Source organism: Mauremys mutica, chromosome 11 (assembly GCF_020497125.1).
Source record: "Mauremys mutica isolate MM-2020 ecotype Southern chromosome 11, ASM2049712v1, whole genome shotgun sequence".
Taxonomy (NCBI): Eukaryota; Metazoa; Chordata; order Testudines; family Geoemydidae; genus Mauremys; species Mauremys mutica.
The window spans coordinates 48,087,357-48,102,116 of record NC_059082.1 but is presented as its reverse complement, the minus strand read 5'-3'; the positions used below and the strand labels follow the sequence as shown (position 1 = coordinate 48,102,116).

The window sequence follows — 14,760 nt, the reverse complement described above, 5'->3', positions numbered from 1 at the left end:
TGGGGAGTGGGGTCTGGGGCTTGTCCTGCTCCAGCCAGGGTGCAGAGTCGGGGGCCGCTCCATGCAGCATCCCGGAAGCAGCAGCATGGCCCCTCTCCGGCTCCTACACATAGGGGCAGCCAGAGGGCTCCACTCTGCACGCTGCCCCCGTCCAAAGCGCACCCCTGCAGCTTCCATTGGCCATTGACATGTTTTTACTTATTATGGTCAGTGCTAAAAAGTAGATACAGAGTAAGTGGGGAGTAAGTCATGAATACTCTTCCACACCTGTTCAAAGACTGAGGGTATAATTTAGCCTGCCAAATCTTTATTAATAATGGTGAAATGCAAAATAAGATTCAGCTTCACAGTGAGTATGGGATGGCTGGAGGACTAGGAGATAGAAAAGAAAAATTTTACTTGTAAATGGAGCATGTTTGATAGGGGCTTCAGGAAGACACAAATGTGGAACCCCACCCGGCTGTTTTCAGAACAGTCCCATGCTTCCACGCAGAGCTTGAACTACACGCAGAACTACAACTCTTGGCCAATACGATCACTGGAGCGAATGCTGGGAACAGCCTTTTTTACTAACCCTGTTAGGGATGGAACAACATCAACTGCCACTGAAGGAGTAGGCCCAACTGGGATGGGTGGGGGCAGGCCTAGAGGTGCTTCAGCGGGCCTTGCCTTGGCCTAAGCAGGCCTGGCTAGGATCTGGGCCTCACCTAGGATATTAGGGAGACAATGGGTGAGGCAATATCATTTATTGAACCAACTTCTGCCTGCTGCCAGAGAGACAAGGCTTCCAGCTACCCAGAGCTTGTCTCTCACCAGCAGGGCCGGGTCTAGGTTTTTTGCCACCCCAAGCAAAAAAATTTTTGGCTGATTTCCCATCCCCCCACCTTTTTTTTTTGGCTTTTACACGTTTGCATTTTGCAATTTTTTTTTTGACTGTTTAAAATTTTTTAAAAAATGAAATCAGAGAATTTGTAGTCAGCAAAAACAAAAAACTACATCTTTGGTCTGTGAATACACTAACCACAATCTGTTAATTTGTTCCTCATTTTTCATTTTTTTTCTTCATACTGGATGGCATAAATCAACTATTCGACTCATTAAATGGATATTCAAATATAGGATCTAGGTTTGAATGATTAATCATTGAATAATCATTAGTATTGCATCAGTAATTATTGTCGGCCATGTACTTGGATCTGATCCTATGTCAGTCTCCACCTTCTAATAATTGCTCTTCAGTTTTAGATTTGGATAACAGTTCTTCGTTTTTGGACTCTTCAGCTGAAGAAGTAAATCTTTGGATGGATTGTGATTCTTTGTCTTTATCAGTTAGCAAAGATAATCTTTGGTCAGATTGTTCATCTTTATCAGTTGATAAAGATACTCTGGTTCGATTTGTCTTCATCAGTTGCTGAATAATCACTTTCAGTGCATTGCTTAGAGCTTTCTCCTTGATTGTTGACTTTTTAAAAATATTTATTTGAAGTATGAGAGTTTTTCTAATTCTTTTTGCCATTTCTCTCTTTGTTGCCCGCAGGCAGCACTGGAAAGTCGATTTTGTCCCGGCATTTTAGCCCTATAACCACTGGCACCAATGCGACATGGAAATTGGCGCAAATGGCGCCGATAGGGCGGCACAGTACATACAAGTAATCATGATTTCTGATTTAATTAATAACTGTTAACGTTTACACATTTACGCACGTTCACATTACCAGTGACCGTGTCATGACGTGAGATGATATTTTTCATATCACACTCCTACCACACTACTAGAGATTTTTTTGATCTTCAGGTATTTTTTTTGTTATACATTGGTGGATTTTTCCAAAAAAAAAAGGATGGCCGGAATGCCGCCCCTGGAAATGTGCCATCCCAACCACGTGCTTGCAGGGCCGGCTTTAGGAAGTGCGGGGCCCAATTTGAACATTTTCAGTGGGGCCCTGGCAGGGATGACTAAAAAAAAAATGTAAAAAAAAAAAAAGCCTTTCATTTCTTCCATGTATTATTTACTTTCCATAACTATATAAATAATAAAATTATATATTATGTACATTGCATCATATATGCTGTTGATTGGTTATTAATGACCGCCATTTCACATGTGTGGGTCCCCGCCAATCCCTGGGGGTGTGCACATGTGTGGGTCCCAGGTGCTCCCTGCCCCCCTCATTGAAGCAGGTGTGCAGGGTTACTGCCCTGGGAACTGCAGGGCAGCAGTGGACATGGGGCTGGTTGGAGGCAGGGCAGGGGCTGACTGGAGGTAGGGTCTGGCTGCAGGCAAGGCAAGGGGTGCAGGGCTGGCTGGAGACAGGGGGGTGTGGGGCGGGCTGGCTTCAGGCAGGGGGGTGCAGCAGGGGTTGGCTGGAGACAGGGCAGGGGGTGCGGGGCTGAGTGCGGGCAGGGCTGGTGCGGGCAGGGGTGTGTGTGGGGCTGGCTGGCTTTGGGCAGGGCCGCAGGGGGATGTGGCAGGGGTTGGCTGGAGACAGGGCAGGGGCTTTGGAAGGGGCTGGCTGTGGGCACGGGGTGCAGAGCTGGCTGCAGGCATGGGGGGCAGGGCTGGTGCGAGCAGGACAGGGGGTGCAGCAGAGGCAGCTGGAGCCCTGGCCCTTTAAATAGCCCCCAAGCCCCCTGCTATTCCAGGGCTCTGGGGCCTATTTAAAGGGCCCAGGGCTCCCCTGCTTCTACCCCACTCCGGATCTTTTAAATAGCCGCAGGAGCCCTGGGGAATGAATGGGGGCGGCGGGGCTCCGGCAGCTATTTTAAGGACCGGGGTGGCAGAGACAGCTGGAGCCCCAGCCCTTTAAATAGCCCCCGGAGACCCCCGCTACCCCAGGGCTCTGGGGGCTATATAAAGGGCCCAGAGCTCCAGCCGGGAGAGCCGGGCTGCAGGGTAGGGCTTGCCGCGCTCCGGCCGAAGCTCCAGCCAGGAGAGCGGGGCCGCGGGGCTTGCCGAGCTCCAGCCGGCGCTTTGGTCAGGGGAGCGGATCCACGGAAGACCCCGGAGCAGACGACAGCCGGAGTAAGTAAAAAAAATTTAAAAGGCGCCTAAGGCGCCGGGCCCGATTCCCAGGAATCGGGTGAATCGGCCTAAAGCCGGCCCTGCGTGCTTGCTTTGCTGGTGCCTTGAGCCGGTCCTGCTCACCTGCAAAAGTTGGTCCAATAAAAGATATCACCTCATCCACCTGGTGTCTCCTGTATCCGGGTCCCAGCGTGGCTCCAGATCCCCTGCCCTGGGCAGGCTGGGGAAGAATCCTAGGGACAGGCCTTCTTTAAGGAACAGAGAAGGGGGGAAGCGCCTAGACCTGTCCCGTTAAATATCGAGGGTTGCCCTCCTGGTCCTAGCCCCACACTTTGCCCAATGGCCGCGCGGCTTTTCCTGACTGGCAGGTGACTGCTCCAATGGGCAGGGGGGCAGGGTGAGCCACGGAGCGGTTGTTTTAAAGCTTCCCTCCCAGGTCGGGTGGGCGGGTACCAGCTCAAGTGTGCTGCGTGTGGTAGGCTGCTCGACGTGATTGGCGGACAGGCCAGCCAATGAGTTAGAAGGGCGGGCCGGGGAGCTACCTGTTGTCTAGGCTGCCGGAACGAGCTCCGCCAGCGAGAGGGAGCCGCGGAGTGGAGTCAGCAGCGTTCGATTTTCCGGCTCACTGCTGCTATGTTCCAGGGGCCGGAGGCCGAGTCCGCCAAGCCCAGCTCTAGGTACCTGCGGTGGCAGGGCCCTGCCTTCCCCAGGGCGGGGCGCAGGGAGCGCAGGCTTCTGCCCCGCGGGGAGCGGCACTGGGGACTGGGGAGGCCTCCTGGGCGGGCGGGCGGAGGCTGCGGGGTCGCTCCAGGGACGGCGCCCATACCCCGCTTCCCCTAGCTGGGTGTTACCCTCCCCCCACCGCCAGGGGCGGAGGCAGGACGCCTGGGTTCAGTTCCTCGGGCTCCTGCATGTGACCGTGGGCAGGGCGGGGTGACCTTGTCCCTGCCTGGAGGGGGCGAGGTGAGTGCTCGCTCTCGTTTGAAGGGGCCGGGCGCTTACCCTCTATGGCTGCCTGCAGTGCGCTGGCCTGGCCTGGGCGTGGCGGGGCGTGGGGGGAGGACGGGAAGCTCCAGTAGTTCCGATTACAGTAGCATCTCGAGGCTGCTCTAGGGAATGGGGCCCTATTGTGCTGGACACTGTAAACACGTGTTCTGTGTGCCGGAGAACGTCCCGGCGGCTCTCGTGCCTGCCCGGATTACTACCAGGCTTTGGCGGCGCTGGGTATGTGAGAGTCGGTGACTAGGAATCCTGACCCCACTCCTTGCTGGAGTCTTTCCATGGGGAATGACACTGCTGGTCTGCCCCTCGCTGGCTCCTAGGAAGGATTCTAGTCCTGGAAGAAGGGACAGGCTACCTGGTGCCACTTCCCTCAGGGTTACCATAGGTTGGCTTACGGATCATGCTGTTTGGTACTGTGTATGTCTCTGAAGAGATCCCGTGCGGCAGCAAGCTTTATTTAAGTGGATGTTGAGTTTCTTTATGAGCAAATACCCTTACAATGTGTCTGCACGCTTCCTTCCTTCCTTCTCAATGAGGCCACGTGGCTTTGTGATATGGTGGAAGGAGACTAGTTTTACTTTTGAATTTGCAGTTTAAATTTCTTTTTTTTAAAAAAGTTAGGAAATTATGAGGCCCCTTTTAGTTTATCTAACTTTCAAAGTCCAAAATAAGCTATAACTTGAATTTGGAAGGGCTGCCATGAAAACTGCACACTCAGTATAACCCCTGAAGAGTTTTCTGTCTTCACTTTTGGCAGCTTGGGAACTGTTTTCTTCGTAACTCATAGGTCGTATGGCATGGAGTCTGGACTGTAGAGAAGAACTCTTCTAATAAGAAACCATGAAGCTGTGGTTGCAGAAACAATCTGTATCGTGGCAGTGTTTACACTGCGTTTGGAAGGCAAAATCTTCTTCAGCTGTTGATACAGTAACACAAACACTTATTTGAGTGGATCTTCAAATAAGGCAGGCATCTGATTTGCTAATGCTGCAGTGCATCATATATTGGATCTATGCCCTATTGCTTTGTTGTGGTCTCTGAGATGGTTCCTGTATCTATGAACAAATGGTGCTTTTAGAAAAATTCACATCACTAGTCATATGGAACTTTTCCCCCAACACTTATTCTAGTCAGCATGCTGACAATTTATTAATTGATAATACAGATACCCTTTGCCGTTGTCATGTTTAGGGGCCTGTTTTATTTGTGTGCCTAATTCAAAATCAATCATCAACATCTGGAAGCATGGCAAAATAAATCCTCTTAACACAGACTCTCTGTAAGACAGCAAGCCTCTAAAAGGAGGTAAAAACTACTCTTTGCATAGTGTGATTTTTTTAGTAATTTCATATAATGAGGCACACTGAACACCATTATAAAACTTTTCATATTAAAGCTGCTGTCTGAGTAACTTTCCAGACAAGAAACCTACTTCAAGGATGGTTCTTCACCATCACCCAGATTGCTATAGCAATGTACACATTGTTAAATGTTAAATCATCTTTAAAGTAATAGAGCCAAAAGAATATCCAAATGAGAGATTTATCATTTTAAAAGCAGTTATGGCAAAGAATTACTTAGTACCTTTTTTACCATACATTTTGAATCATCGTTCCTGGTTGGCTTTTGGTGCTGCAGTAATAGTAGTTCTGTGCTGCTCTGTCTTATGCATCTTCAACAAAACTGTGTGTGCCAACTTCAGTTTCCTTTAGAACTAATTTATTTTTTGCTTTGTACATTACTTGTCTTCTCTTCACCTGGCAGCTAAAGTCTTGCTCTGACTGGTGTGTATTGATTTGGAACACAAAGATGCCTCTTCTAAATCAATAATGGCAGAGCAGAAGAACGTTGTGTTTCTCTGGGAGTAGGTATTTAGTAAAACCCCTACTTGCTTACTGGACTAAAAAGCTATAACTTAGCAAGCAGTATTTAATGAGTAATAAAAACTCCTTGGGTATGATGAAAGATAGTAAAGCTGGAGGTCTGGTTTAAAGATGTTGCATTTTGTCATAAACATCAGGTATTGGAAGCTTCCATTCAAAGAACTAGCTGTTGGAGTTGAAGTGGCAAGAAGATACTGTCCTTATCACATCACATCTTTCAGATATTCAAACTTCAAATGTACTCATGTTTCAGACAACTTCCTAAATCCTAGAAGTGTAAAAACTAATGTGCCATGCTTTGTCCCCTCCCTGACTTACTTAAAAAAAAAAAGTGTATAAAGGATTTTAAATGAGTACAGCAGTACAAAGAGTTTAACTTTGTTCCTCTAGATGACTTGTCACACTATCAGCCAGTAGACCAGCTCCAGCTTATTTCCAGCATTGACACCTATGACAGATTCAGGTTCTGCAGAAAGTGAGCTTTCACTTTTTAAAAAGCCTCTATCCTTTATGGCTGCAAAGAAAACAGTCCAAATGGAAATAGTTTGTAGCATTTTCTTAACCTGAAACAGTTCTAAGAATCATAAAATGGACTTGTTGCATTTCTCTGAAGCATGTGGTTCTTGTTATTGGAGACTAGGCTAGATGGGTCACTGGAGTGATCCAGTGCAGCAGTTCCTATATTCCTGTTAATCTCTGGGAGCTTGTACATCTGTATTTGTTTGTTAGATGTAGATGAGGTATGGGGAGACCAGCAAGGTGCAGGGGCTACACAATTGAAAAGAGCCTTTCTATTCTCTCAAGTACAAAGACTTCTGGCTGCAGTGAGGGAATGGGTCTTCTTACTTCTCCCCCAGCTTCCTGGCTCTTGAGAAGAAGTCCTTGCTATACTACCCTCCCACACAATTTAATCCCCCTCTTCCCCCCCCCCCCACCCATGAGTAAGTAACTTAGGGCTTGTCTGCACCATGCAGTTTTTAGCAACAAGGCTGTGTTGAGACAGCCTTGTCGCTAAAAGTCAGCATGTGCCGACAAAATACTTCCAGCCCCGCGAGCAGCATTAACTTTGTCCTCAGGAGAGCGCTCTTGCCAACAAAGCCACGTTCATGCTGCCACTTGCGTCAGCAAAACTTTTGTCTTTCTTGGGGGGAGGGGGGGGTTTTAAAGTATGCATGAAAGACAAAGGTTTTGTCAAACCCTAAAGTGCCTGCCTCAGTCTTAACAAAACAATGTCCACAGAGCTCTGACTAGCTGCTGTGAAAATGATCTCTCTGAAAACTTTGCCACTTGGTTTACATGACGACATGTAAATTGACACTTCATGTATCTGAAGCTGTCTGATCCCTGAAGACATGTAAACCAGTGTTGGGCTTTGCTTCATGTTTTTGAAAGTTCTTCGCAATTAAAAGGGCTAGAAACTTTTTTTTTTTTTTTTTTTTTTTTTTAATACAAGAACTGCAGAAATTGATGTCTTAGGTCCCATGCTCACTAGGGAAACTTCAGTGAGGAGGATTTCTTCCACAAGTGCTGTAAGGGAGTGTTAACTGTGAAATCTGATTATTATATTTAGCTAACTTGGGTATGAATTTATGGGAGCAGCTACCACAGTTGTGTATATAAACTGAGCAAATGCATGCACATAAGCAGAAATGTTCCTAAAAGTGCTCTGCATCATTTCTCCCATCTATTGAATGCAGTAACTTTGTAAATAGCTTTTTATTTATTACATAATGGTTATATTCTACCCTCTAGTGTTGTGCAAACATCCCATTTTTATCCTTGGGAAGTCTGCTCTGGAGCGAGGGTAGTTAGCACATGCAGTGTCTCCTGGTGTATTCCATTCCCAGTTCCAACTGTGGAACACCACTTGTCATAAATAATGCACCAAATGTAGGTTCTAACTTAAACTTTTTCTGGACCTCTTTGTTTTGAAGTAAATATTGAAGATGTGACCTAAGTATAACAGGTGCATTGGCTTCTGCCTAAATCAGCAGAGAGCCTGAACAATACCTTTGAGGGGTGTATACTGAAGACTAATAATGAGAACTTGTCACTGCTGGTTAATATTAGCAAAAATGACATTATCCCACAGTCCCAAACAGCCTCTCTGTGCAACTAGCAACTTCCAGTTTTGCTCCTGTTAATGAATAACTGCATCAGAAGCTATCAATACAAAAATCATTGTCATATTGATAGCTGAAAATGTGAGGACCGCATAATATTGAATTTAATGTCAAAATAGCAAAGGGATTAATATATTGACTATTAATCTTCATTTTAAGCTTTTGGCTTTTAATGAATTAAATATCAGCTGTTGCAGAATTTCCAGTCAGCCACAGAATCAGGAAATCTTGCCACAGAACCTAGGTTCGTTTCCCATGTAATAGGGTGTTGGAATGCATGGTCCCATTTGGGAGTACACTTAAACTGACCCTCTTAATACAATGAGGGTTTATACCCTTGCTCTCCTGCAAATGTGCATGCTAACAAGAATTCTAACAGCAGGAATTTCTTCTAAGTCAATGTATAACTTCTAAATTAAGCTATGCATTTCTTTTTCCTGTATATCTTTGGCAGTATTCTTAGACTTCTCCCTTTCTATCCCTCATCCTCTGGCCATACATAAAAGTGCTATAGTTCTTAAAAGAACAAGACCACAAAAAGTAAATCTTTTAACCGGCTCCATTAGTGTCTTGGTATGTCCTCATTTGCTCTTCTTTACAGAAATTCCTCCCCCAGCTCCTGTGTTTATGGTTTTTGGTCACTCAAATGACCTCAAGCCATAAGTTGGCTTTGTGTAAATACAGCGCTTAGATAAAGCTGACTCTTTCTAACATGGTTTTCTTATGTATGTTTTGATAGCAATTTAGTTCTTTTTAAAATAGCTAGAAAAATATAGCTCACTCAGCTGGAGAACTGATTAGCTTAGCATTGTGACAAATTCAACCTTAAACTCGAACCTGATACATCATGAGCAAAAGGCCTTACCTGTTGTGTTTGAGTCTGTAGCTAAAAATCTCAGCAAATGGAAGGGGTTCAGTAAACTGGTGTTCACAGTGAGACTAGGAAGTGTAAAAAATTAATGAAACCGGTGAAAGCAAAATGCAACAAAGGCTTATTTTGATGGAAGAAATTGCTCTGAACACAAAAGGGGAACTTTCTGCCGCCCTCCCCCCCCCCCCCACTTTGTAACAGACTGGAACTACTTCCCTTTTCAGGAGATCTGAAATGCTGCCATTTATTTTGTGTAACTGAAGTCAAGCTTCATAGAAATGGGGATACGTGGCAGCAGGCTACAAGATGCTGCACTGAATATAGACTGTGTACCTGCTGCTTGAGTTAGGTGTTGCTTTTATTATGCACAGCACAGAAACCGGCTCTTTCATATCTTCCTTTGTGTCTATAGTATTGGAATCTGACAGGATTGTGTTATCCATATGAAGGAGATGTATTGCACTAAAGATTTAGCTGAGATAAAACATAATTTAGAGTGGAATGAGGTGCTTGCAGTTACTCTGAATTCTGAGTTTTTTAAAAAACAAAAAAATGATTAATTTAGGCTGTGAACCAGATGATGGTGTTTATTCCAAGATCTGGAGGCACTTGGTGGTAAAGGGGAAAGAACTGCATCATGAGATGTCCCTAGGGTTAGTCGTAACAGCCATAGATTCTTGTCCTTTCCCACAATTCCTAACTAAAGCATACTGTGTAACAGGCTAACTTTTCCTTTCTGCTGCTCTGGGTTCCATCACATTGCTGATGCGACTCCTTTTTTGTACAAGATAAATTTGCTACTCAAACTTAGGAGGTAAAGGCAGCTGACCTAGGCACTGATAAAGCTACGGACCTACTACTCCAGGGGCAAGCCTTAGCTGTTGGTACTTGTTGCTAGGCTTCACTAATCTGATTCTACTATAACCACCTCATTCCTGTCTCCCTCGCTGCAGTCTTATTATGGCTGCATTCTGTTTGCTGAAAGCTTGGCTTTCACTGGACTACATTTGTCCACTGTAAACCCTAGAATGGTTAATGAAGTCTGATCTTTGGTGATGGGGTCACAAGTTTTCTAGTTTAAGAAGTTTTTACATGTCCTAGGACTGAAATGCTTGCTCTTTTTTCCAACTTTAAAGTGGAATTGTAGCAGAAAAACAGGCATAAAGATACCAAAAGAACTCTGGCAAAAAGTCTGATACAGTTTGAAGATTAACTTTATGAAATTTTTGTTGATTCAGACTTCCTTTTAGTCTCTTATTGCTTCTGGAGCATCACAAATAACCAGTACCTGTTCTGTAGATCAGAGGTCTCAAACTCAAATGACCATGAGGGCCACATGAGGACTAGTACATTGGCCCAAGGGCCGCATTACTGACACCTCCCCTTCCCCCCCGCTGCCCTCGGCCCTGCCCCCACTCCACCCTTTCCATGAGGCCCCGCCCCTGCCCCTCTTCCTGCCCCTTCCCTGCCCACATTCCAATCCCTTCCCCAAAATCCCCACCCCAACTCCACCCCCTCCCTACCCCCAGGGGGTGCAGGAGGGATGAGGGGTGCAGCAGGGGGTCAGGGTGCAGGAGGGGTGTGGCAGAGGGCTCAGGGCAGGGAGTTGGGGTGAGGGGGTGTGGCAGGGGGCAGGGGATTGGGGTGCAGGAAGGGTGTGGCAGGGGGCTCAGGGCAGGGAGTTGGGGTGTGGGGTGCAGGAGGGGTGCGGCAGAGAGTATGGGCAGGGGATCGGGGTGCAGGAGGGGTGCGGCAGGGAGTATAGGCAGGGGATCGGGGTTCAGGAAGGGTGCGGCAGGCAGCTTAGGGAAGGGGGTTAGGGTGCAGGAGGGGTGCGGGGTGCAGCAGGGGGCTCAGGGCAGTGGGTTGGGGTGCAGGAGGGGTGTGGCAAGGGGCTCAGGGCAGGGGGTTCGACTGTAGGAGGGGTTGGGGGGCGGGCTCTAGTCCGGCACGCACCAGGGGCAGGGCAGGCTCCCTGCCTGCCTTCCCTGTCCCCATGCCGCTCCAGGAAGCGGCTGAAACGTGGGGGAGCAGGGACACGGGTGTGTGTCTTGCTGTTGCTTCACGCACTGCCCCCTGCAGCTTCCATTGGCCGCAGTTCCCCATTCCCGGCCAATGGGAGTTGCTGGGGGCGGTGCCTGAAGCAACATCAACACACACCCCTGCGCTTCTCCTCCCCCAGGTTCTGTTCGCTTCCCGGAGCGGCACGGGGGCAGGACAGGCACACAGGGAGCCTGCCCTGCCGCCGGAGCAGCTCTAGGTAAATGCTGGGGGAGGGCCGGGGGGGGGGGGGCATAGAAAATAACCTTGCGGGCCGCGTGTTTGAGACCCCTGCTGTAGGTGGTTTTGGTCAACCGAAAAAAGATGTGTGGGACAAAAACTTATACCTGGCTCTTTTTAAAAAAAAAATTAGTTTGACAAAGCCTCAATTTAACTTGAAAATTTGTGCTTAGTGCCATTTTAGTTTAATTATAAACTTTGCTATTTCAGCCACTGACTTCAGTGTCCCTGTAGATGTCTTATCTAAATTTTACAAACTGCTGTACGCAAAGAATAAAGTATTAAAAATATCTTTATTCAGAACAGTGGGTGCTGTTGGGTGCTCAGCACGTTGAAAAACAGGTTAGTTTGTTTAGGTACCTAATATATGGACTTCAGGCACCCATTTTTAAGTTAGACTCAAGTCTTGGCCTGGGTCTTCTCCTTTTGAACTGCTTCATCCAGAAGATGTCTGGTGCCATTCCAAACCCTGAAGTATTTCAGCTTTCTTGATTTGTGAATCCTCAGTTTATCAAAAGGCGGTGTGTGCTGCAGTTAGAGCAAAGCTTATTACCTTAGTGTTCTGAGGTTTCTGGTTGCTTTCTGACAGAGGAGGTTAACAAGGCCCTGAACCTAAACTCTTGGCATAGATAAGCATTTCAAGGCCCTGAAAACACTTAAATTGTAAGCACTTTGAGACAGGGCCCATCTTTGTTCTGTTTATATAGCACCTAGCACAACAGGTTCTTGGCCCATGACTGGGGCTTCTAAGTATTAAAGGAATTCAGGTATTAAATACACAGTCATGTTGATCTCAAATAAGTGTGTATAAATGTGTATAGGATCAGAGCTGAAGATTTCTCTTTAAATAAGAAACCTTGTGTAAAATCTGAAATTCTAACAATGCGGAAACTCTTCCCTCTGTCACAGTGATTGTATTAATCATCTGGTTTCTAATTTTAAGACTACAACATTAGAAGACAGGGAAAAGTAGCAACAGCTAACCATTTGTTTAACTTAGGCTTCACTTAAACCATTTTAGCCATCCTGGAGACATCAAAGCATCCATGTATAGCTAAACAAAGGTCAGAAGTAGGACATTAGCCTCTAATTACACACTGCAGGTTATATAAACAAATAGCAAGTTAATTCATATCAAAAGTCAGAACACTGCGCTACAAAGTGTAGAGGACAATTTCCTTGTGCAGATGCTAGAGTCAGAGCTCTTCTTGACCTGCTGCTCACAAACAGGGAAGAATTAGTAGGGAAAGCAAAAGTGGATGGGAACCTGGGAGGCAGTGACCATGAGATGGTTGAGTTTAGGATCCTGAAACGAGGAAAACAGGAGAGCAGCAGAATAGGGACCCTGGACTTCAGAAAAGCAGACTTTGACTCCCTCAGGGAACTGATCGGCAGTTTCCCCTGGGGGAACAACATGACGGGGAAAGGAGTCCAGGAGAGCTGGCTGTATTTTAAAGAATCCTTATTGAAGTTGCAGGAACAAACCATCCTCATGTGTAGAAAGAATAGTTAATAAGCCAAGCTGGTTGCTTGTCGTAACAGTGAGATCCTTGCTGATCTTAAACACAAAAAAGAAGCTTACAAGAAGCGCAAGATTGGGGACCAGGGAGGAGTATAAACATATTGCTCAGGCATGCAGGAGTGAAATCAGGAAGGCCAAATCACACTTGGAGACGCAGCTAGCAAGGGATGTCAACAGTAACAAGAAGGGTTTCTTCAGGTATGTTAGCAACAAGAAGAAGGTCAAGGAAAGTGTGGGGCCCCTTACTGAATGGGGGAGGCAACCTAGTGACAGAGGATGTGGAAAAAGCTAATGTACTCAATGCTTTTTTTGCCTTTGTCTTCATGAACAAGGTCAGCTCCCAGACTACTGTACTGGGCAGCACAGTATGGGGAGGAGGTGACCAGCCCTGTGTGGAGAAAGAAGTGGTTCAGGACTATTTAGAAAAGGTGGACGAGCACAAGTCCATAGGGACTGATGCGCTGCATCCAAGGGTGCTAAAGGAGTTGGTGGATGTGATTGCAGAGCCATTGGCCATTATCTTTGAAAACCCATGGCAATCTGGGGATGGCTGGAAAAAGGGAAGGAGGAGGGTCTAGGAAACTACAGGCCAGTCAGCCTCATCTCAGACCCTGGAAAAATCATGGAGCAGGTCCTCAAGGAATCAATTTTGAAGCACGTAGAGGAGAGGAAAATGATCAGGAATGGTCAGCATGGATTCGCCAAGGGCAAGTCATGCCTCACTAATCTAATTGCCTTCGATGAGGAGATAACTGGCTATGTGGATGAGGGAAAAGGAGTGGACATGTTGTTCCTTGATTTTAACAAAGCTTTTGATACGGTCTCCCACAGTATTCTTGCTAGCAAGTTAAAGAAGTATGGGCTGGATGAATGGACTATAAGGTGGATAGAAAGCTGGCTAGATCATTGGGCTCAACGGGTAGCGATCAATGGCTCCAATTTAGTTGGCAGCCAGTATCAAGTGGAGTGCCCCAACGGTCAGTTCTGGGGCTGGTTTTGTTCAATATCTTCATTCATGATCTGAAGGATGGCATGGATTGCACCCTCAGCAAGTTTGCAGATGACACTAAACTGGGAGGAGTGGTAGATACGCTGGAGGGTAGGGATAGGATACAGAGGAACCTAGACAAATTAGAGGACTGGGCCAAAAGAAACCTGATGAGGTTCAACAAGGACAAGTGCAGAGTCCTGCACTTAGGACGGAAGAATCCCATGCACTGCTACAGACTAGAGACCGAGTGGCTAGGCAACAGTTCTACAGAAAAGGATCTAGGTATTACAGTGGACAAGAAGCTTGATATGAGACTTGTTACCAAGAAGGCTAAGTGCATTTTGGGCTGTATAAGTAGGCGCATTGCCAGCAGATTGAGGGATGTAATCATTCCCCTCTATTTGGCATTGATGAGACCTCATTTGGAGTACTGTGTCCAGCTTTGGGCCACACACTACAAGAAGGATGTGGAATCATTGGAAAGAGTCCAGCAGAGGGCAACAAAAATGATCAGGGGGCTGGAGCACATGACTTCTGAGGAAAGGCTGAGGGAACTGGTAGTATTTAGTCTGCAGAAGAGAAGTATGAGGGGGGATTTGATAGCTGCTTTCAAGTACCCGAAAGGGGGTTCCAAAGAGGACGGATCTAGACTGTTCTCAGTGGTACCTGATGACAGAACAAGGAGTAATGGTCTCGAGTTGCAGTAGGGGAGGTTTAGATTGGATATTAGGAAACACTTTTTCACTAGGAGGATAGCGAAGCATTGGAATGGATTACCTAGGGAGGTGGTGGAATCTCCCTCCTTAAAGGTTTTTTAGGCCTGGCTTGACAAAGTGCTGTCTTGGATGATTTAGTTGGGGATTGGTCCTGCTTTGAGCAAGGGGTTGGACTAGATGACCTCCTGAGGTCCCTTCCAACCCTGATATTCTAAGATTCTTGTTCTGTCATCTGCCACCACTGAGAACAGCTGAGCTCCATCCTCTTTGGAGCCTCCCTTCTAGTAGTTGATGGCTGCTATCAAATTCCCCCTCACTCTTCTCTTCTACAGACTAAACAAGCCCAGTTC

At 46.7% G+C, this 14,760-nt stretch overlaps 1 protein-coding gene across 1 annotated transcript in view; it reads left to right on the top strand.

Moving 5' to 3' along the window:
• Positions 1-3,546: 3,546 nt before the first annotated feature.
• Positions 3,547-14,760, top strand: part of JPT2 (Jupiter microtubule associated homolog 2) — a 31,047-nt gene continuing 19,833 nt past the window's right edge. Inside the window, exon 1 of the mRNA XM_044980278.1 lies at positions 3,547-3,699. Within this exon, the coding sequence (XP_044836213.1) occupies positions 3,656-3,699 (44 nt within the window). The 5' untranslated portion in view covers positions 3,547-3,655. The remainder of the gene's footprint in view (positions 3,700-14,760) is intronic.